General features: G+C 27.7%; 3 protein-coding genes across 6 annotated transcripts in view; 2 read left to right on the top strand and 1 right to left on the bottom strand.

The window, feature by feature from the left end:
* LOC107069846 (protein fem-1 homolog CG6966) overlaps positions 1–5,464 on the top strand; it is a 46,711-nt gene extending 41,247 nt beyond the window's left edge. For both annotated transcript variants that reach the window (XM_015327483.2, XM_089173353.1), the window contains exons 6-8: positions 211–646; positions 1,564–1,770; positions 2,411–5,464. In XM_015327483.2, coding sequence (XP_015182969.1) covers positions 211–646; positions 1,564–1,770; positions 2,411–2,827 — 1,060 coding nt within the window. In that variant the 3' untranslated portion in view covers positions 2,828–5,464. The remainder of the gene's footprint in view (positions 1–210; positions 647–1,563; positions 1,771–2,410) is intronic.
* Positions 5,465–7,147: 1,683 nt separating this feature from the next.
* On the bottom strand, positions 7,148–16,957 carry rump (heterogeneous nuclear ribonucleoprotein rumpelstiltskin). Of its 3 annotated transcripts, none has more exons than XM_015327505.2 (10): positions 16,780–16,957; positions 16,071–16,443; positions 15,677–15,976; positions 15,356–15,602; positions 15,096–15,272; positions 14,952–15,011; positions 14,572–14,867; positions 14,359–14,494; positions 14,140–14,225; positions 7,148–14,076 (listed from the first exon to the last, which is right to left on the bottom strand). In XM_015327505.2, the coding sequence occupies exons 1-9, from the start codon at positions 16,794–16,796 to the stop codon at positions 14,170–14,172; spliced, it is 1,662 nt and encodes a 553-aa protein (XP_015182991.1). In that variant the 5' UTR covers positions 16,797–16,957; the 3' UTR covers positions 7,148–14,076; positions 14,140–14,169. The 3 variants fall into 3 exon arrangements, with proteins under 3 accessions (XP_015182991.1, XP_015182990.1, XP_015182989.1); XM_015327504.2 differs by having other exon boundaries at positions 14,572–14,870; XM_015327503.2 differs by having other exon boundaries at positions 14,572–15,011.
* A 605-nt stretch (positions 16,958–17,562) lies between these two features.
* Idh3a (isocitrate dehydrogenase [NAD] subunit alpha, mitochondrial) lies at positions 17,563–20,813 on the top strand. The gene is made up of 6 exons (XM_015327506.2): positions 17,563–17,722; positions 18,054–18,179; positions 18,798–18,970; positions 19,244–19,478; positions 19,619–19,897; positions 19,978–20,813. The coding sequence occupies exons 1-6, from the start codon at positions 17,696–17,698 to the stop codon at positions 20,215–20,217; spliced, it is 1,080 nt and encodes a 359-aa protein (XP_015182992.1). The 5' UTR covers positions 17,563–17,695; the 3' UTR covers positions 20,218–20,813.
* Positions 20,814–23,062: the final 2,249 nt, after the last annotated feature.

Raw genomic sequence — 23,062 nt, forward strand, 5'->3', positions numbered from 1 at the left:
TAACAAAATATAAACTATATATATTTTTATAATAAACTATATATATAACTATAACCTATAATTGATAATAAAATATAAACTATATATATTATTATAGTAAACTACATATATATATATTAGGAGGTTATGTATAACAATATATAACCTCCTATTGTTCAGTAATAAAAAAAAAGTCATAAAATTAATTTTGATATTAAATTATTACTATAGATATCGAAGAAGGCACGTTATACCAAAACCAAAGCCACAAATGCCAGTACAGGCCTACGATTGTGTGCAAGAAATATGTGAGCCAGAAGAATTAGATGAATTATTGGCAGATCCTGATGACATGCGTATGCAAGCATTGGTGATTAGGGAAAGAATATTGGGTCCTGCACATCCAGACACAAGTTATTATATTCGTTACAGAGGAGCAGTTTATGCTGATGCTGGAAGGTTCGATCGTTGCATACAATTATGGAATTATGCATTGGATATGCAACAAGGAATGTTAGAACCATTAAATCCGACAACGCAAAGTTCATTCTTTAGTTTTGCTGAACTTTTTAGTTTTATGATAGGAGAAGAAGGTAGACAAACTAGTAGAGGACGAAGGGTACCACCAGTTAACAGAAGTGAAATACTTAACATTTTCTTAAAGGCTGTAAGTTGGTTGATTATTTTCAAATTTTATGTTAAACACAAGTGAAAATGTATCAGTGATTTTAATTGCAATTTAATGTGTTACTCTTGTTGTGTAGAGAATTGTTTTTTTGTAAGATTCTTTTTGTATTCGAGTCATTTGAGAAATAATTTAACACATCACAACACATGTAACACTTAAAGACTATTAATAGGTTGATTATTTTCAAATGTTATGTTAAATTACAAGAAAGACAATGTACCAATGATTTTAATTGCAATTTAATGTGTTACTCTTGTTGTGTAGCAAATCGTTTTTTGTAAGATTCTTTTTGTATTCGAGTCATTTGAGAAACGTTTTAACATGTAACATGTAACATGTAACACGAAAATGTACTCATGATTTTTGTGTATAATATTTTATTCATAGATTTATTCTTCTGTTAGTGTAATGTTCTATAATACCAACTTGATGATTAATACAAAAATTAGATTCAAACTCTAATAGAAGATTTTCCTTTTAAATATTATATTATTGTCAAGTTCTTTATTTTCTATTTTTTCTATTTTTAAATTGATTCTCTTAATTACCCGGATTCTAAAAGTTGCACATAAATAGAATAAATTGTCTGCTACTTAATTGAAACTTAATGACATTAATTAACCAGGATAAAATACCTATGTTCAATTTACTCTTTGTTGCAAACAAAAAGAAATCATGACAAATAAATTATTGGTACTAAATGACTAATAGAAAATATATTGCAATACAACTGCGTGTAAACACTTAGCAGCTTTGCAACAACAACAAAATACCACATTCCATATAATTGACTCACTTGCTCTGTTATTTATTACACTCTTGTTGTTCTATTTCTATTTCTATTTTTATAATCCAATATTTTAATACGAAACAACGAAACTAATTGTATGTTTCAGATAGTAGAAGTTAGACAAGGCAAACAGTTATTAGATAAAGTTCCATTAAGGGAACGTGATGTATCGTCGTTAAATCGAATTTTATTGATCACGTTACATTTAGCATGTCTAATGACACGCGACATGCCTCCAGAAGGTACACAAGAGTACGAAGCCATACATAAAGCCATTTACGATTTGGTTAAAATCAATGCAAAGGGCAAAGAGGTAAATTAATTATTCATTTTTAAGAAAATATGAAGTTTGAACAAAAACAAAAATTAAAAATTCAATATTACATTTAATCATTTAATCATTTAATCATTCAAAGCTGTTGAACTACAAATTTGAAATATTTTAATTCTTATTATATTAAAAATAACACTTAAATGGTTCAAAACGAAGTTAGAAATATTCTAAAATATTATTTTCCTTATTTTACAAATTTATTAATTTATTAAAAACATATTAAAAACTTAATCATTCAAAACTAAATGAGAAATATTAAAAATCACACAAATTTAATCATTTATTAAAATATTCTAATTCTTATTAATTAAAAACAATAGTAAATGATTCAAAACAAAGTCTAAAATATTCTAAAAATCTTTTCTTTATTCTACTAATATCAAAATCCTTCCTATTATACAAAAACACAAATTGAATCATTTATTAAAATATTCTAATTCTTATTAATTAAAAACAATACTAAATGATTCAAAACAAAGTGTAACATATTCCAAAATCTTCTTTTCTTTATTCCACAAATATCAAAGAAACAATAATTCCAATTATTTAAAAGACACAACAGGATCATTCACCTTTTATTAAAAAAAAAAAACCTTTCATATTATAATTTCTATTTAAGGATCGTGACGCATTGCAACTGGTGCACAGTGATGACGTAGCATTGGTAGGAAGGTATCCAATTTGCAAATTTCACTCGCCACATTTGACGACAGCATTATTGAAAGTTGGTGCCGATGTTAATTCAAGAGATAGGAATGGAAATACTGCGTTGCATTGGGTTGCCATGTCGTCACCTTGGCGTCCCGAGCTCGCAATTGCGCTTCTCGATGCAGGTGCTCATATCGATACAGTTAATAAGGATAAGAAAACCTTCAAGTGTTTGCTACGGAACAAGCAAAACTTTTATTCCATAAATCCACTAAAATACGTTACCTTGACGTGTTTAGCGGCTAAGGTAATTAGAAGGTGGTGCAAGGAAGAACAACTCGACGAAATTGTTCCCGACCATTTAAGATCATTCGTTAAAATGCATTAGGTTTTTTATTATTATAATTAATAATAATAATAATAATAATAATAATAATAATAATAATAATATTAATAATAATAATATTAATAATAGAAATGCAAAAGGATAGAAGAAGAAAAAGTAATAAACCAAGTTGTGTGTTTGTTTGGTTTATCTTCATGAAAAATATTGTCCCGTACAAGAAGATGATACCAGTTTTTTATTCTTATTATTATTATTATTATTATTATTGTTATTATTATTGTACTTCTTCTTCGTGTTATTAATTTTATATTGAATCATGTCTCTTTCCTTTTTTCTTCGTTGTCTTTTCTTTTCTTTTTTTTTTCCTTCCTTGCAATATTATAAAAACCGAATTAGAATTTTTATATATATGAAAATTTGTTAAAGTCGCAAAAAACAAAAATTAACTCGATATATATATATATATATATATTATTTGATAATAATCGAGTGATTGTAATTGTAACTACACTTACGGCGAAATATTTTACGATTTACTTATTGCAAATGGGATTTACATCATATGATATTATGTTATGTATGTGTGTGTGTGTGTCTCTGTGTGTGATGACGACTGGAGTGAAATTGAAGTAAGAAAATTTCAAAACAAAAAGATAATACATTTTACAATTAAATAATAATTGAATTGACGATTAAATGATAAATTAAATACAAAGCATGAAATGAATGTTCTTTTTTTTTGTACACGAAGCACACACACACACACACACATTGAAATATGATGATGGTAATATAGCGCGTGCAACAACGTCATTAAGAAAGAAAAAAAAGAAAAAATACACACAGGACTCTGTTTACGCAATAAACGAATACTAAAAATTCATTTGTGATAAAATAGAATTTTTCTGTATCTTATCTCGATAAATTTTCTATGATAAGAAATATTTATTGAAATAAAAAAAAAAAAAAAAGAAAGAAAAATCATACTTATTGAAAGATATGTTAAAACTTGTAAAAAAAAAAAAAAAAAAAAAAATAAGAACAAAAGAAAAAACGTGCAGAAAGAGTCCAAGATATATATTTTATTTAAGACGTTTGTGTATATTAATTATTATTTAAATTTTAATTGCAACAAAGAGAATGTTCGTAAGTAAATAAAATAAATTCTTCGAATTTATTAAAATGGCTGATGATGATGATGATGATGATAATTGGTTATATAAGGGGAAAAAAAAAACATTTATAAAAGAAAAAGATTCTCAAAGGATGATGTGTTCGATTGAAAAAAAAAAACAAAAACAAAAAAAGAAAAGTAAAATTAAAAAAATAACCAAGAAATAATTACGCTTGTCAACTTTAGTGTTGCCATCCATGGAATATTTTTGCCAAGAGAAACAAAATAATAATCCAATCGTCGTGCTTTATATACATACACACACACATTAAAAGAAAAAAAAACACGGATACACCGAGCTTAAGAAAAATATTCTGTTAAAAATATCTTTTACCAAGTTGAAATAAATTCGGTATAGTTCGATAAATAAAATTAAAGAAAATAAAATGTAAAACAATTCAACTCAAAAAGAGGTTAGGAATTATAGTAATTGATCGTAAAAATTATTATAAAATTGACATTAAGATTAAACTTGGCAAAATAAGGTCTGTTACCTGTTCATCAAAAACAACCCCCAACCCTTAACGCCTCAGTTATATAAATAAGAACCCCCCCCCATGTAAAAGAAAAAAAAAAGAAAAAACAAAACAAACACCGCGTTGATAATATTTTAGCAAAAATTGTGGTAAATTTAATAATAATAATAATAATGATATTAATAATAATAATAATAAAATTAAATTGAACTTGTGTACTATCTATTAGAAAAAAATTTGACAAACAAAAAGATTGACAGAAAATAAAAAAATAAAAATATATTAAATAAGAAAATGTTTTTCCCTTTCAGTGATGTGATATGTTTAAAATAAAAAAAAAAAAAAAAAATATGCAAGACGAAAGGAAACAATAATTTCTTTAAAATACAAACGCATTTTCTCATGTTTAAGATAATTAATTAATAAAAATATCACTGAGAAACGAAATATAAAATAAAAATAAAAAACATAATAAATAATTAAAGATATGAATGAAGAATAAAAAAAAAAAAATAAAATTACGTCGTTGGGATAGCGCACAAATTTTTCGGATAAAATAATTTGTAAAAAAAAAAAAAGAAACAAACAAAAAAATATTTCGCATAATTAAAATTAATGTGAGATAAGAAAAATTATTTCTAAGAAAATAATAATAATAATAATAATAATACAATGCATTAGTTTACATGTTTTCATATATTCTATGTATAATTAAACAATTCATAATTACAATACGTCTTTTACCATAAACATTTTCACGAAAAAAAAAAAAAAAAAACATAAAAGAAAATGGGGGAAAAAGGGAAGAAATAAAAATAAAAAAGAAAATAATTAAACGATGATAATTATTATTATTAAAAAAAAAAAAAAAAAAAAAAAAAAAACAAAGCACGGAGAAGAATTAATAATAGTAGAAGAAATCACGTGATATATCATCTCGCGCGCATACATCTATATATATATATACACACCATAAGTGATATTTGCATAAATATATCTATAATAATTAAACATTAAAAAAAAAAAAAACATCGAGAGCCTTAAGCTTTTTGCGCCATTTAATAATTATAATAATGATATCATTTATTTAAAATATGTTTGAAACCTACACACTCTTGACATAGATTACAACAAGTATATTATAATAAAAAAAAAAAAACATATTAAACATTTACTTATACACACACACACACACAATATATATATATATATATATATATATATATATATATATATATATATATAATAAGACAATGTGCGAAAAATTATTATACTGCGCTTATTCTTTTTTTTTATTATTAAAAAATTAAAACAAAAAAATTACAGAATTTAATGCAAAAGGTTTTTCTATTTTGTTGTTGTTGAGTTTGTTGTAAGCTTAAAAAAAAACGCGGGAAAAAAAATAATTTACAAGATATACGTATTGTATACTCTTATTTTTTATTTATTTTCTAATTACTTGCATCATAGTTTTTTTTAAATTATATATATATATATATATATATATATATATATATATATATATGTATATTAGGTGGAAAGTAATGTCGTTTCTCTACACATGTATAAATTTTATATTTTTATATTTTAATTAAAAACCAATCTATTTTTATCAGTTCAGTATTATAAAATTTGCATAACAGGTGCAAAAAAGTTAGTTGATAACGAGAAATGATGAAATTATTCATTTAAAAATACAAATTTGTTAAGTTATTCGTTTGAATTTTTAGGTTAGAAAAGCGACATTACTTTTTGATTATTCATCTAATAATTTGTATGCAATTTTTTCGCGTTTGATATATATATATATATATATTTTTTTTTTAGATATTTTAGATATAATAGATTTAAGAAAGTCACATAACACAGACATATATATATACACATATACATATTTACCTGTAATACGGAACGTTGTCTCGATCTTCTGTGAAAAGATAGAATTAATCATCTTATTTACATATTTTAACGAAGAGACTTCGAACCGTTTTATAATGTGTAAAGACTGTCCGAAATACAGGTGTGATAACAAAATATATATATATATATACAGTGAGAATCATAGAAGTATTCGTATAAACTCATCTATCTTTACTATAAATTTCAAATAATTGTGATATTTTTTACTTTGTAACTCAATGATTCATAAAATTATTATACAAAGAGAAAATTTATTTATATTATTATTCAACTTTTGAATTGATACAAATTTTATTACAGATGATTATTTTATTGTTAATTAACATTTACACAACTTGTAATCATTTTCAAACATAACAACTCCGCATTGTTTTTTAAATCAATTATATTTACAGTTTTATTTCTCATGAAATAAAATGGTTGTTTTGCAATCGTAAATTAATATTAATGCATTTTTTTTTTTTTTGTTAATCAATTATATTTACAGATTTATTTCTCATGAAATAAAATGGTTGTTTTGCAATCGTAAATTAATATTAATGCATTTTTTTTTTTTTTTAATCAATTATATTTACAGTTTTACTTTTCATAGAATAAAATGGTTGTTTTACAATCGTAAATTGATATCAGTTTAAAAGTTGAATAATTTTCAAATAAATTTCAGTGTATATGTAAATTAGAAATATTGTATTACAAGAAAAAATATTGATTGTTGTAAATTAACAGTAGAGTTGGGGGAGGGGAGTACGAATACTTTTTGTTAATCACTGCACATATTACATATAATCAAAATATTATTCATTATGTTTATTTATTCAATTTTTATACCTTACACATATGCACAAATATACTTAAAAAAACCTTCCTTTTGATTTGTGCGATTAAATTATCATCCCTCTTAACAAAATATATTGATTAACTTTATTATGAATTTATTTTTCATTTAAATTGCGAAAAGAAAATAATTTTATTTTTTCTTTTTTTTTTTTTTTTTTTTAAATAAAAACTACACGATTATCGATAACGAATTAAATTTATTCGAATCTTTTTCTTTTTTTTTGTAATAAAAAAGAAAATAAAAAAAATTTCTGTATAAACTCACTGACAAACAAACAAACATACAAACAAACGAACACTTCACTTCTCTAATTTACGTTAAATTTTAATATAAAAAATTAATAGAAAAAAATATAAAAAAAAATTCTGTATACAATTTTTGTATAACATTTGCTTAAAACAATTGTTTTACTACTACTCTGCTTCTTTTTTTTTTTTCTTTTTTTTTTTTTTAAACAAACCTGTGTTGTATGTAGAATTAAAAATAAAACTGTTTATTCGACATTTTTGTACGGATAAAAATAAAAATAATAAGAAAAGAAATACTTTAACGTAAATCAATAAAACTTGTGTATATAAAAACGTAAGTGTGTGTATTTAACGTGTGTATGAGAACATATACATATATATATATCCATATATATATATATATAAATAGATATAGATATATATATATATAGCACTTACCATTCGATAAAAAAACATGCCACCTGGATGAAGTGTTTTCCTAAAAGAATAATAGAGACATATGAAATGATTTTGTTCGTCGAAGATCAATAAACTTACCTCGTTATCCTTGATCAAAGTTACATAATCTCAAAGTAATATCTGAAATTGTTAACTTATGTGTGAGAATACATATATTAGGTCGAGTCATAAGTAACTTCCGATGCAGCTATGTAGAATCTATTTTTCGTATTTACCTACTATAAGTCACCGAAACAAACAAATTTTTGATATCACTGTATAGATGAGAATTCAGTTAGTCTTCTGTTAACTTTTTTATACAGTCAATGTTACATTTAACCGTTTTTCTTAACCACTGTAATGGATAGTAAAAAGTGCATATTCGACATGTAATGCTTTAGGAATTGAAACAAGGCAATGGCACTAAAGTGGCAACTGAAAAAATATGCAGCGTATACAGTGCAGGACTGATAACTGATAGGACAGTCAGAAATTGGTTTGTAAAATTTCGTTCTGGAGATACGATCTTAAAAGATGAACCGAGTGCAGGACGTATTTCCGACTTTGATGAACCTTTTAAAGGTAATATTGGAGCAAAATCCAATAGATACGTTGAACAATTGCAAAGAGTGCAAAAAAATTCCATGAAAGGTGTCTTGCACTTATCAGTCGCATAAACACCATTCTTTGTCTCATACAAAACTGGAAGTTATTTATGACTAGACCTAATAATAATCAAAAAAACGATAACATCAAAATAATAATTATCATCTTTTAAATGAAACGCAAATATTATTCGAATACCGAACATATCAAAAAACTGTTATCGACAGTCGTGAATGAATTTTCTTTAACCTTTTGAGTGCTATGGACGCATATATGCGTTTGGTACAAATTACCAGAGTGGTGGTCTATCAATGCATATAAGTGTTTGTTTATATTAATTAATGAAATTATATTTAGAAAGATAAACTTTAATTATTAAATATAATTTATTATTAAAAAAAATTTAGTTAATAATAAATTATTTAATTAAATAAATTATATTTATTAAATTTTTTGTATTATATAAATTAAATTAAATTTTATATACTATATATAAATTTATAAATTTATACATTAAATATAATTTATTTAATATAATTTTTAATATTGATGTTATATTAAATATATATTAATATTTAATATAATAATATAATAATTTAATTAATATATTAATTAAATAAAAATTATATTAAATAAATTATATTTAATTAAATAATTTATTTAATATCTACTATTTAATTAAATATAATTTATTATTAAAATCTATTTAATAATAAATTGTTCCATTTCTATAAAACATTTTAATTAAAAGTATTCAGCACTCAAAGGGTTAATTGTCAACTTATGTGTGAATATACATAATAATCAAAACAATAACATAAAAATAATAATTTTTTCGCATACCAACATTAAAAAATTGTTATCGATACTCGTAAAACAGCTTTTCTTTGATTGAACTTTAGAAATACTTCGATTTAACCAAAAGATAATAGAAAATAAATATAATTCAAGAGAGTCAAGTTATAATTAAAACGAAACTGATAAATGTTGCAATAAGAAACGCCCCCGACTTCAAAAAAAAACAAGATAAAATATCATGAAATTAGAAAAATGTTAAACGCAATCGAAATTCTTTGAGAATCCCTGAATAAGACATTGATAAAACGTTATGAACAAATTTCTTATACACGATTTGTGCAATCTGACGATATTAAAAATCATTGAGAGAAATATAAATTAATTTTATCAACAAAAAAAAAAATATATATATATATAAAATCTATTGGAATACAATCTAAATGAAATAAATTATCTTAAGCAGACAGAATGAACAACACACAGAGAAAAATACGAACTTACAACACATAAATTGTGAACAATCCTTTCTGAAACAAATTTGTACGATTCAACCCTCCTCATCCATCCCTTCAATCTGTGGATTATTTTGTTCTAATATTGAGCCTCGAAAAAAATATACAAAATTCTTGGGGGAGGGTCAGAAAAAAAAAAACTGACAAAGCTTCGTTAAACAAATTGACACAAACTTACCCATCAAAATATTGTCACTCTCTTAAGTTTGTTTAATATTTAAATAATATATTTAAAGAGTCAAAATAGAAATATTCTAACTATAAAGATCTAAGAAAAAATTATGTATACGTTAAGGACACACAATAAGACAACAAAAACAATCGAATCACGAGAATATTTTTCCCATAGAATTTGTTCGAGAATTATCTTCAAGACGATTACTAAATTTCTGCTCTTTTTAAAAAGATCATCATCAAACATCAACACCATGTTAGAGGAAGGAAAAAACTGTGATAACGATTCGAAACTTTAGATCATATTCTTCAATATGGGTCCACCTTTCAAGAGGGTGGTGGCATGGGGTATGGAAATGGAAAAAAAAAAGTTGTTGAAGAAGGGAATAAGATTGCAAAATAATTCAACAAATACCTAGTACAATAACAAAATGTTCAAGAAGAATAAGAAACACTAATATTCAATAATCCAATTTTGATAATTGTTGAATTGTTACAAGGAACATAAAAATTTATAAAAAAGAAAATGAATTAATAAAAATGAATAAATAATATGAATAAAAATGAATAAATAATATGAATTAATAAAAGTGAATAATAATATAAATTATTAATAATGAATTAATAAAAATGAATAAATAATATAAATTAATATGAATATAAATTAATAATAATAAATAAATAAATAATAATGAAATAAATGGATTAAAAAGAGTAGGAGGAGGAGGCTGGGGGTGGTTGAAGGGTGGTGAGAAACGTTAAATAAACAATAATGAAATGAATGAGTTAAAAAGAGGAGGAGGAGGAGGAGGCTGGGGGTGGTTGAAGGGTGGTGAGAAACGTTAAATAAACAATAATGAAATGAATGGATTAAAAAAAGGAGTAGGAAGAGGCTGGGGGTGTTTTGAGTGTGGTGAAAAACGTTAAATAAACAATAATGAAATGAATGAGTTAAAAAGAGGTGGAGGAGGAGGAGAAGGAGGCTGGGAATGGTTGGAGGGTGGTGAGAAAATGATGGAAATGAAGAATATACTAAAAACATATGTGGATCCCCTAATTAAAAAAAAAAAAAAGTTTCCAAAACTGTTGGTCCTCTTGAAGGATCTTTCTTGACAACGATTTTAATGATGACTCAAACAAGAAGTATAACGAAATCAAAGTCACCTGAAAAAGTGTGTGTCTCACCTTGAGTTCATAGCACTAGTAATTATATTTAAAAAAAAAAAAAGAAAAAAGGAGAGTTTCATCAAATAATCTTCCAATAAGTTTCCAGATATATTGCGAAAGGCATCATGAATAAGATAAGATAAGATAAGATAAAAATCTTATGATTGTTTTTTCTTTTAGTTTACTTGATTAATATTATTATTATTATTATTATTTCTTTTACATTTTTTTTTCTTTTCATTTCTCTCCTTAATTTTTTTTTTTTTCTGGTATTGAGAACAAAATTCCAGAACAGAACCAACTCTCGATAGATTGTATTTTTGTTGACTTTTGTTTCTTTTTTTCTTCTTTTTTTTAAAGATAAAAACAATTTGTTAAACAAGTATTGAACTTATTAACAAAATCTTGGAAAAATTGGTTTGCTTCACACACCACCGAGAAGAAAACCCCAACAGCCGAGAGCAGCCACCACAAATGGATTTTCATCATCATCGAAACATATCCTTCCTTTCCTTTCTTTTTTTTTTTTTTTTTTTCTCTTATCCTTCCTCCATGACAGAGAAGCACGAAAGACACCATATACACCACCATACCCACCACCAAACCTGCTTAAAAAATGGTAAAAAAGAGAGACACGCAACAATACAAAAAATAAAACACACAACGACCACAGCAATTGTTTTTTTTTTTTTTTTTTAATCTTTAGTCATTTCTTTTTTTTTTTGCTTTTTTTTCTTACTATTATTTTCTATATGTATATATATATATATTTATCTATATATATATATATATATTATTAATTTTTCTTTTGTATCAATTTTTGTTCTTTTATATATAATAATATTATTTTACTTTAATCTTTTTTATTTCTTTTTTTTTCCTTATCAATTTCTTTTTTTTTTTTTTGCATAGTCAAAATGGATGTGGACTTTATTTTCAATTTACTATTAAATAATGAGGTTGCGGTTATACAAGAGTGTGTTACATAATACGCAGAGAGAAATGTTTTTTTTTCTTCCTCAAAATCTACAATGGCGAAAAAGAAAATATGTTTACCAAAGAATAAATCCGCGCGATTTTTTTTTTGTTTTTTTTTGTTTTAACTATTATCATTATTATTATTATTAATATTATTATTATAATTATTATCGTAAAATAGTGTAATCTAATATTATGTATATATATATATATATATATATATATATATTTTTTTTTGTTCTTCGTGAAATATTATAAAAAGCATAAAACATACATCACCATTCAAAATCTTATTTCACATTGTTTGTTTCATTTTATTTTGTTTGTTTGTTTCTTTCTTTCTTTTGTTCTTCATTTCAAATGATAAATGAACAATAAGAACAAACATGTGCCATATATTTTTTGGTAAACATATGAAATTGTGCACAATAAGTGTAAGACAATTCGAAAAAAAAAGAAGAAAAATCTTTAGAAAGTCATAAAAAAGAAAAAAAAAAAAAACTAAAATCATCCAATGTTCGTTCGCCGAAGTCTAAAAAAATTGATTGAATTCGAAAAAAAAAAAAGGACCTTCCTAATGAGAAATAACAAACACGTTTTTTTATACTCATTAAAATTCATCTAACAACTAAAAATTTAATTACAACAATGTAGCAATGTGCGACGTCGTCTGTTGAATACCGAATGATAATAATAACAATAATAATAATAATAATAATGATAATTAACAATAATAATAATAATAATAATAATAATAATAATAATAATAATAATAATAGTAATAATAATGATGATGATAGTAATAATAATAATAATTAATAATAATAATAATAATAATAATAATAATAATAATAATAATAATAATAATAAAAGAGAGAAGAAAAAATATGAAAAAAAAAACCATATATTATTATACATACACAAGTAAATTTGTAAAGATATGAAAAAACGTAGCGGAGAAAAATTGTTCCCTGTCGAACCACACGATACACATCATCATCATCATCATCATCATCATCTTCTTCTAGTTACATATTAATAAGGCATAAGAACAGATGTTATATGAGAGAAACTGACATTAGAATAAAAACGATAGATATATTAAAACTATATATCTATATCTATATCTATATATATATACGAGTTGAGTTGTTGGACAACGAATCATATCTAATAAATATCGATGATTTATCAACAAAATTTAACTGTTAAATAATATTCTTGAGAGCCGTGCAGCAAGCAGATTTAAAACAAAAATATTTATACATAAACTCTCGACAAGAAATATTATCATGCCCTGTTTTATTGACCTGTAAATATGCGAACGACCAGAGCGTCACTTTAGACCGGAATGTCAAAAAAACCAATTGATTGATTGATTGATCATAATCATCATAATCATCTCTCTCTCTCTCTCTCTCTCTCTCTTTCTCTTATTCTCATCATTATCATCATCATCATCGTATGTGACAACTATGAAATAAACTTACAATCTACTTTTTTTTTTTATACCGATTACTGTAAATAGTATAATATCCTAGATACTGAAAAAACCTACGGATTATGGTATGAGAACAGTACGAACCTAAACCTAACAAACTAAACTACGTTGTCGATCACTCGAAGAAAGCCGATATAAGAAGTGAACAGTTTAAATAGAGTTCGACTGTAAAAAAGGAACGATGAACTGACGCTGGTAGAATTTAGAACAAGATTTGTTACGTCAAAAGAAAGGCTGACCATTAGCCGTTCAATAAGAGCATTTCAACGTTGAACAGGTATACGACACAACAGTTGTTCTCTCTCTCTCTCTATCTCTCTCTCTTTTCCAACGACAAAAACTTCTCTTATCACCATTCACTGTCCTACGTTCTCTGCCAGATAACTACGATGAATTTCAAGTATTGTCATCGGGAACGGAACAATGCTGTTGACGACATAGCAAACCCCAGTCTCCTCTAGCTGCATCAATAAGTTATGGTCAAGCATCAAATTCTGCGAATATTAAATTCGTACTAGGGTTACCTTTAATCCACTCTCCAAGTCATTCTATCGTTAGTATAAGCGTACGTCGATTGTCCTCCCGTCAATTCTCGATCGATTCATCATCGCTGTTCATATATTATTTGAAGTAAAGGTAAATATATCAGTATTTTTTCCTAGATCAGAAATTGTTCAAAAAAAAAAAAAATAATAATAATAAATATTTTTCTTTTGTAACATTATTCTCTTTAGAAAGGATACACACTGCTCGCTCCGCGTCCCATTCTGATACAAATCGTACCATTCCCATATCCGTACCTCTCATTTCTGCAAACTTCACCTCGCCAACATCTTGGAATTTATCTCGCAACATCTGCCACGTAGTGTTTGGTGGTAACTGTAATCAATTTTTATTCATTTATCTTATTAATATTATTTTTGTTCAACCATCTAGTAAGTTCTAATAACACTTACGTTTCCTATGAGAATTGTGTCTGACATTGGTCGAGATCCATTAGCATTTTGTCGATTACCTCCGCCACCTTGTCCTTGATTACCTGAGAAAGCACCACCTCCTCCAGAAATACGATCGCCGTCCCCTCTGTTGAAACCTCCATCAAAGTCTCTGCCACCACCGAATGATGCAGTTCCGAAAGCATTGTTACCACCGAATCCTATGTCGTTGTCCAATTTAGACATGCCTCTTGGCGCAAAAGAATTGTTTCCTTGTCCACCAGCTAAAGATGCTTGCAAACCTGACAAACCTCCAACTCCTCCACCAAAGTTGTTCAAATTAGATGCCAGATCATTCGTTAATGAAGAATTCAATAAAGAACTTGTAGTAAGATTTGCACCTAATCCACCGGCAAGACTTGCTTGAATGGCTGCAGCATTTGAATTGGACAAAGCAGATGCTAAAAATAAATAAACAATTGAACACAAACATAGGACATATATCAATTATAAATATAATTAATGTTAACATATTCATAATATACCTAATTGGGCAGGCACGACATTATTTAATCCAGCACCGAAAGCCCCAGCAGCCAAAACAGGAGCAGAAATTGGATTTACGACTGGTGGATTGTTGGCTTGTACACTAGGAATGTTTCGAGCTACATCCATCAACCTGTTTCCTCCAGCTCCCAATCCCATTCCAATGCCCTTTAAACCTAATTTACAAATATATATAGATAGATAGATAGATAGATATAACAACATGGAATCTTTATTATATCTGTAAAAAGAAACATACCTTCTGGTAATTTTGGTGGCATATCTGGTTCATTAGCTCTGTCGAGTCTTACTGTCATTCGTCTATCATAAAGTTGTTGATTGTGTAACATTGAAATAGCCTGTACAGATTCTACAGGATGGTCATATTCTACAACTCCAAAACCGCGAGATTTTCCGTCCTTGTCTTTACCCAACTCAACGTGCAAAACTTTTCCAGCTAATTTAAATACTTCCAATAATTTCTTTTCATCAACTTTATAATCCAACTATAAAACAATAATAAAAATATATAATTAATGATTGTTACAGACAGTTTTGAGTAATAGTTGAATAAACTTACATTTGCTACAAAAACTCTGGTAACCAAAGGTCCATTGATGCCTAAAGATTCTAAAAATTGTGTACTTAGACCAAAAGTGTTTCCAAATTTGCTATCACCTCCACCACCGCCACCACCGCCGCCACCGCCACCGCCACCAACACCACCTCCTCCAACTCCACCACCTCCACTAGGTGCAGGCATGTTTTGTCTACCAACTCCTGGTTGCCGAGGGGGATCCCTAAACCTATCATCTCTTGGTCTATCATTATTACGTGCTGTTGCTAAACGACCATATTTATCACGCTCAACATCAAAGTCCTTAAATATTGTTACAATTATTATTATTAAATTAGTTTAATCGTACATTATATACCATCTTTAAATAATGTTACATAACAACTACTTGAATTACCTCTTTAACGACTAATTTTCTTCCTTTTGTATCAAAACGATGCATTTTCTCAACTGCAACCTTAACAGATTCTGCATCTTCAAATTCTACAATACCACAACCGCGAGGTTTATCATTTTCATCAGTAAAAAGTTCAACATGTGCAACCTTCCCAACATGTGTCCTAAACAAATCCTTCAAGTCCTGCCATCGAAAGTCATATGGTATATTGGACACATAAATCCTAGTGTCCGATGCTTTTCTACCAACACGGTCATTTCTTTCTCTACTCCTATCACGGCTGGTAGAATTCATACGGTTTTGTCTATCCGATCTTCTCATCCGATCTCGTTCTCTACTTCGATCTCTTTCATCAGTGTTTGGTATTTGTATTCTGTGTGGTATTACGAATAATATTAGGAAATGAAAAAAAAAAAAAAAAAGAATTTAGATATAATACAATAACATTTAATTGTACAGCATGAATATTCTGCATGAAAAAAAAAAGATAAGAAAAAAATTCAACTTAATGGTAGTTGATATTTATAAATAAACAAATACGAATAATTATATTAATTATAAATAAAAGTAAATATATTGATAAATATAATTTGATATATTAAAAGGAATGAAAAAGCTAATATTAGCAATGCAATGGAATACAATATACATGCCGACAATAAAATATTCATGGTTAATCATAGATAATATTATGAATTATTATACTTACTCTTCTACTTTGATCATTTTGGAAATTATTTAGATGTAATAATCCACGAAGAAAATCCTAGATAATCTTCTTTAAATTCCGAGGTTACAAAACGAGTCTTCGACCGAAAATAGAAGCAAACATACGCGAATACCAAAGAAGAAGCGTCTTATAAAATGGCTGACAACGGAAGTAATAAAATTCCGGAAACAATGATTTCAAAAGTCCACATTTCTAAACGCGTATTATTTCGATAAATAATAATATTATAGATTAAACATGGGAAATACTTTTATCGTATTAATTAATATTATTAAGTATACGATTAGATAAAAGTATTTTTCAAGTGATTTCCATTAATGTTATCAATGTTTTTTTTTGTTGGATTTTATTTGAAAAGATTTAAAATGTATTTTTTAACTTCCGATAAAATTATCAATGAAGAATGAAATAGTTAAATTCCTCTCGTTTCGTTGACCAATTACCGATCGAATTTAAAGATTGAATTAAGGCGGGAAATGTTTAATTTATTGTAATTAATTCAAATTTACTTATCGTACAAATAATAATCATTTCCAAAAGTCTAATAGTATTAATTAGATTTCAAAATAAAATTTATCAATATTAATATTTCCTTATTGGTAAAAAGTTTAATTTTAATTGTTTAATTAAATAATAATGTTTCATAAAACGTAATTATAATTGGAACGTATTGGATGGTGGCGCCATCAATCGATTTAAACTAAACGTCGTCCGCTATCTTCCATTTCCGAATAGCAGAAGACAAATGGAATTTAACCGACCAATAGGAAAGTGACTTTCGTTCCTTCATGTTCCTTTTTTTTTCTGACCGTTCTGACGTGCGCAACGTACATTTCGATATAAAGTATAGTGAAGGTTGAATTTTTTTTCTACCAAAGTTAACGTACTAGAGATAATGGCAGCCCAGTGGATAAGAAAATCAGTAAGTTAGACACGTGCTTTAAAATTAACGTTTCATTACAAATTACATTAATCATTTAATCATATCGTATTTTCGAATAGAAAGGTTAGAATATCTCTCAAGCATTTGTGGCTAGAAAATCTTGGTCTCTACTTGTCTTTAACAAAGATTCTTCTAATTCTCTTCTGTATATTGCAAGAATTAATCGTTAAATTATGTATGAAATGTATGAACAAATATCAAAAACAAGATGTTATTGTTCCCTTTTATTAAATTCATTAAACGTCGGAATAAAATGGACTAAATGTCATCGCAGAAAATTGAATAGTTTTATGGATTTTCCCGAGGACAGATCTCAACAAAAATTGGCAACGTACGCCTCTACAGCAGCAGTGCACGTAAATGTACTCTAATACCAGGAGATGGAATTGGTCCTGAAATTTCCGCTGCCGTGCAGAAGATATTCGATGCTGCTAAGGTAAGACATTGACATTTTATTTTTGGTTCTTTTCTTTTCTTTTTTCTTGTGCACTTTTCGGTTAATCGATTTTCACGAGTTTTCCAATTTCTTTTTTTATTTTGTTCTTTTACTTATCTTTTGGAATATGAGATAACACCAAGACCTTCCATGTGTTTTTTTTTATTTTTTTTTTTTTATATATTGCATTAGATTTTTTTGCAAGGTGACCTAATTTGTCCTTAGCACTAACCCCTTACAATGTTTATTTTAATCTTACTCTTATACAGGTTGATCCAATTATAGGCTTATTCAATGTGCTCTTACTATAGTTCAGGTATGTTTTTGACTTTTTCTTTTAAAAATAATATTCTATGTCAATGTTTAATTCTAAGGTTAAAAAAAGTTCAGAGTGTTATGTCATATCAGAAGGATCCATATTGAATCTATATATATATGCACCACATATATATATATATACAAATACATATATATGTATATGTATTTAGTACCCAATTTTTTCTCAATTAAATAATTTATGAAACAGAAATTTAGGTTTATAATTTTAAACGAAAAATATAAAAGTTAATTTTAAATTATAATTAATTTGTACAATAATGAATTTGACTGTAATAACAGGTACCAATAGAATGGGAGGCTGTAGACGTTACACCGGTAAAAGGCCCAGATGGAAAATTCGGTATTCCTCAAGCAGCTATCGATTCAGTTAACAAGAATAAAATTGGTTTAAAGGGACCTTTAATGACTCCGATTGGCAAAGGTCACAGATCTTTAAATCTTGCGCTAAGAAAGTGAGTTTCATTATCACTGTAATTAAACAATGCAGTTTAATTTTGTTCGTTATTGTTTGATGATATTATCTTATTCTTAGCAATGCTGCTTTTAATAATTCTTATGTTATGTAATTGTTAAGCATCTAAAGACAAATATAGATACCGACTTATTTGATATAGTTTATTTGATATTTGCACAGCGGTTTGTGTGTGTATTATTTGCACTCGTTCTGAATCATACTATTTAAGAAAAAAAACAAGCAAGTCAATTAATTTGTTTCTATTTTGTAGAGAATTCAATTTGTATGCAAATGTACGACCGTGTCTTTCATTGGAAGGATATAAAACGTTGTACGATAACGTAAACGTAGTTACGATCAGAGAAAATACGGAAGGTGAATATTCAGGTATAGAACATGAGATCGTAGAAGGTGTTGTACAAAGTATTAAATTAATTACGGAAGAAGCGTCAAGTAGGGTAGCTGAATTTGCTTTTCAATATGCTAAGGATAATAACAGGAAGAAGGTAAGATTATCTTTCATGACAATTAATACCTTTCACAATGATTTAACACATCAGAGTTGCATGCCGAAACCAATACAAATATTGTAGTAATTTAAGAAGTTAAAATCAGTTGATTTATTCAAAATTTTATTGTATTTTAGGTAACTGCAGTACATAAAGCCAATATTATGCGTATGTCGGACGGTTTATTCCTTAGATGTTGTCGGGATGCTGCACAGAAGTTCCCAGAGATTAAATTCGAAGAAAAGTACTTAGATACAGTGTGCTTAAATATGGTTCAAGATCCGAGTCAATACGATGTTCTTGTCATGCCTAACCTTTATGGTGATATCTTATCCGATATGTGTGCTGGACTCGTAGGTGGTCTTGGACTTACTCCTAGTGGAAATATCGGTCTTAATGGTGCTCTCTTCGAATCTGTATGTTCTATACATTCTTACTTACTTCTTTATTAATGTTACAATTTAAATTAGATTAAAAGAACTATTTGTGAATGCAGGTGCACGGAACGGCGCCTGATATTGCTGGTCAAGATAAAGCTAATCCAACGGCGTTGTTATTGTCAGCGGTGATGATGCTAAAATACATGGGATTAAACGAACATGCACGAATCATAGAACAATCGGCGTATGAAACCATCAAGGAAGCGAAATATTTAACCGGTGATCTTGGAGGAAGTGCTAAATGTAGTGAATATACTAACGAAATTTGTAAGAAAGTATCTGCACTAGTTAAATAAATTAGCTCATTAAAATAATAACGAAATACGAACTGCCAAATACTCGTAGAAAAAGAAATATTTTGGTGATCTTTTAAATGTGCGGTAACGTTATTTTGAATCGACACATTTTCACAAATGGATGTGTAGAATTCTATTTGTATAATTATTTGTGCTCAATATCAAATCTTATCAAAATACAATTTTAAATCGTATAAATATTTAACAGAAATGTAAGAAAGAATTGATTTTTATTAATTTAATAGTATAAAAAGAAAAATAAAAAAAAAATGATGTATACCGAAGATTTGCCCTAAGTTCGCTATGGCATTTATCTCATACATATATTCATAGATAAATTTAAAAAAATATGTATCTCGTTACATGCGACAATTCCAAGTAAACGCGTAACATGATGATCGTGTAGATTTTTTATTCGCACCAATTGTTACGTATCGTGTTTACTGGCAGACGAAGGATCCTAGTAGACTTTGTAAAGATTAGTTTGTACAAATTAATTAATATGTAGGATGCACTATGTATTATACTTTTAAAATGAAAAACCACTGTTATATGCGAAGCGTGTACTAAATAGAAAAAAAAAAAGAAAAAAATAACCAAGATCAAGTTTCGAAAATCGATATTGTGCAGTATTAACGACAAATAAAAGAAATGAAAAAAAAAAAAACATTAAAAAAACCAAAAAACCCATCTACGAACGGACAAATTTATTGTTCTTCCCTTTTATAATTAATTTATTTTATCTATTGTCTTATCAGTATAATGCATGGCCATATGTGTTAATCGTTTGCTTTTCATTTCATAGATAAAACTCGCTTATTTAAATAAAAATCAAAAAAGATATTGTACTAAAATTAATTAAAAAAAAAAATAGAAAGAAAGAAAGGGTGAAGTTGGATTTACAGAATGTTGGACGAGTGTAAAAATAAGAAAGAAAAAGTGCTTGAGAATATAAACATTCGCTAAATTTCACCCTACTTGATGTTACATTATATATATATATATATCACACTCATCGTCCCAACCACTTCATAACTTCCCTCTCTTGTTTTACACACCGTTCTTTTCTACAGTAGTGCGCAAGTATTATATACAGTAAAGCTACCTCTCAAGAAAACTCTCAAATATGAGAAAAGTTGTTAGCTATATTTCACGAGGCCGACGACTACTAGGGGGCTGTCCCGTTACGAAACGAGGAAAAGAAAAAGGAGGAAGGGATGGAAAAGGAGGATAAGATAGAAAGGAAGGAAAGAAGGAAAGAAAGAAGAAGAAGAAGAAGCCGAAGGATTCAGTGTCATCTTCGTTGCTCGTTAATCCTGTCCGTGATTTATCGAGATTCCACGAGTGAATAATGACGGACTTTGTAAATTTTTCGATATTAGAATTTCTCTTTGATCTATGAGGTATCTCTGTCCCTCTTATTTTTCTTCTTAACTGACAGGGAAGGTTTCTAGTTACGTTTTAACGTTAATCAATTTTAATAAAGAATAAGATGAATTTGGTTTCTTCTTTTTCTTCTTTTTTATAAAAAAAACATCTTTAAGAAATCATACATGTAATATAAAAACTGATACATCAGATTATCTCAAGCGTTATGAATAGTTTCTTGAATGATTGGGGGTGAGAATGATTAGATAGGAAAAAGATAAAGCTGCTGATTTCAGATATCTCGTACGATGGGCTGAAAACCCAAGAGTGTTTTGATACAAAAGGTGATGGGAATGTACATACACACTCGAGAGAAGTGCGAAAAGCGACATATGCATATTCAACGTTAGAGAGGAGAGAGGTGCCCGTTCGTAGTCGTTCCCTCTGGTCATAGGAATAATAAAAATTCGAGGGTTGAAATTATTTAGATTTATGCCCGTTCTCTTGTCACCTTCGTCATCGTCGTCGTCGTCGTCGTCGTCGTCGTCGTCGTCGTCATCGTGCCGGGTTGGTGCAACGAGGAGCAAACGATTCGATTCTAGGGTACAAATTTCATGCATTATTCAAGACTTGCCGCAATGCACCCCTGGAGTCAATGGAAAACGATCCTTTGGTTTTAAAAGAGAAAAAAAGACCAAAAAAATTCTGCGTTAAAAACAAACAAACAAACAAAAAATGTATATAGAGAGAGTAGGAAGTGGAATTTTTTTTTTTAATCTCTTTTCGCATCTCATGTGCAAGTCGCGACACCATCTACCAAACTCCCCCACACTCTCACACTTCCCTTTTTAACCACCCTTTAACCACCCTTTAGCCTTTGACAATCCAAAATCGTTTAGCACTTCTAAAGGAAAGACAAAGACTTGCATTTTCAAATGTAATCGATGATCAATTCCAACCACCCCTGATCTTCAACCGATTATTATTTTTCCTCCCTTTAAAAAACCGATAGCGTTTCCGATATATTTTTATATGCACACGCACACACACATATATACACACACTAAGGTTTACATATAAAACGTACATTTATTCCTCTTCTTCTTCTTCTTCTTCTTCGTCCTTCTCTTCTTTTACTTTTGATCTACATCTACCCTCCATTATTAAAATCCACTAGGCTGTGTCACGTAAAAGGAAAATATCCGTGAATTGTAATATTCGTTCGTGCGTTAGACTCTTCTCGCGAAGATTTATGCACCTAGAACAATACCTTCCTACGTTTCATCTCTTCCCCCTTTCCCCATTCACCCCCATCCCTTTATTTTACTTTACTTTACTTTACTTTACTTTTATTTTGAATTTTGTTGTATTTTGTTCTGTTCTTTTTTTTTTTTTTTTGGAATCGTCCATATTTTATAAGACTCGTCGCGTCGACGGAAAATATTATTGGCTTTGCTGACGTCTATCTATTGTGGAT

The sequence above is a fragment of the Polistes dominula genome, unplaced genomic scaffold (genome assembly GCF_049000335.1).
Source record: "Polistes dominula isolate Pdom_NZ unplaced genomic scaffold, Pdom_raw_medaka scaffold_35, whole genome shotgun sequence".
In the NCBI taxonomy this organism is placed as follows: domain Eukaryota; kingdom Metazoa; phylum Arthropoda; class Insecta; order Hymenoptera; family Vespidae; genus Polistes; species Polistes dominula.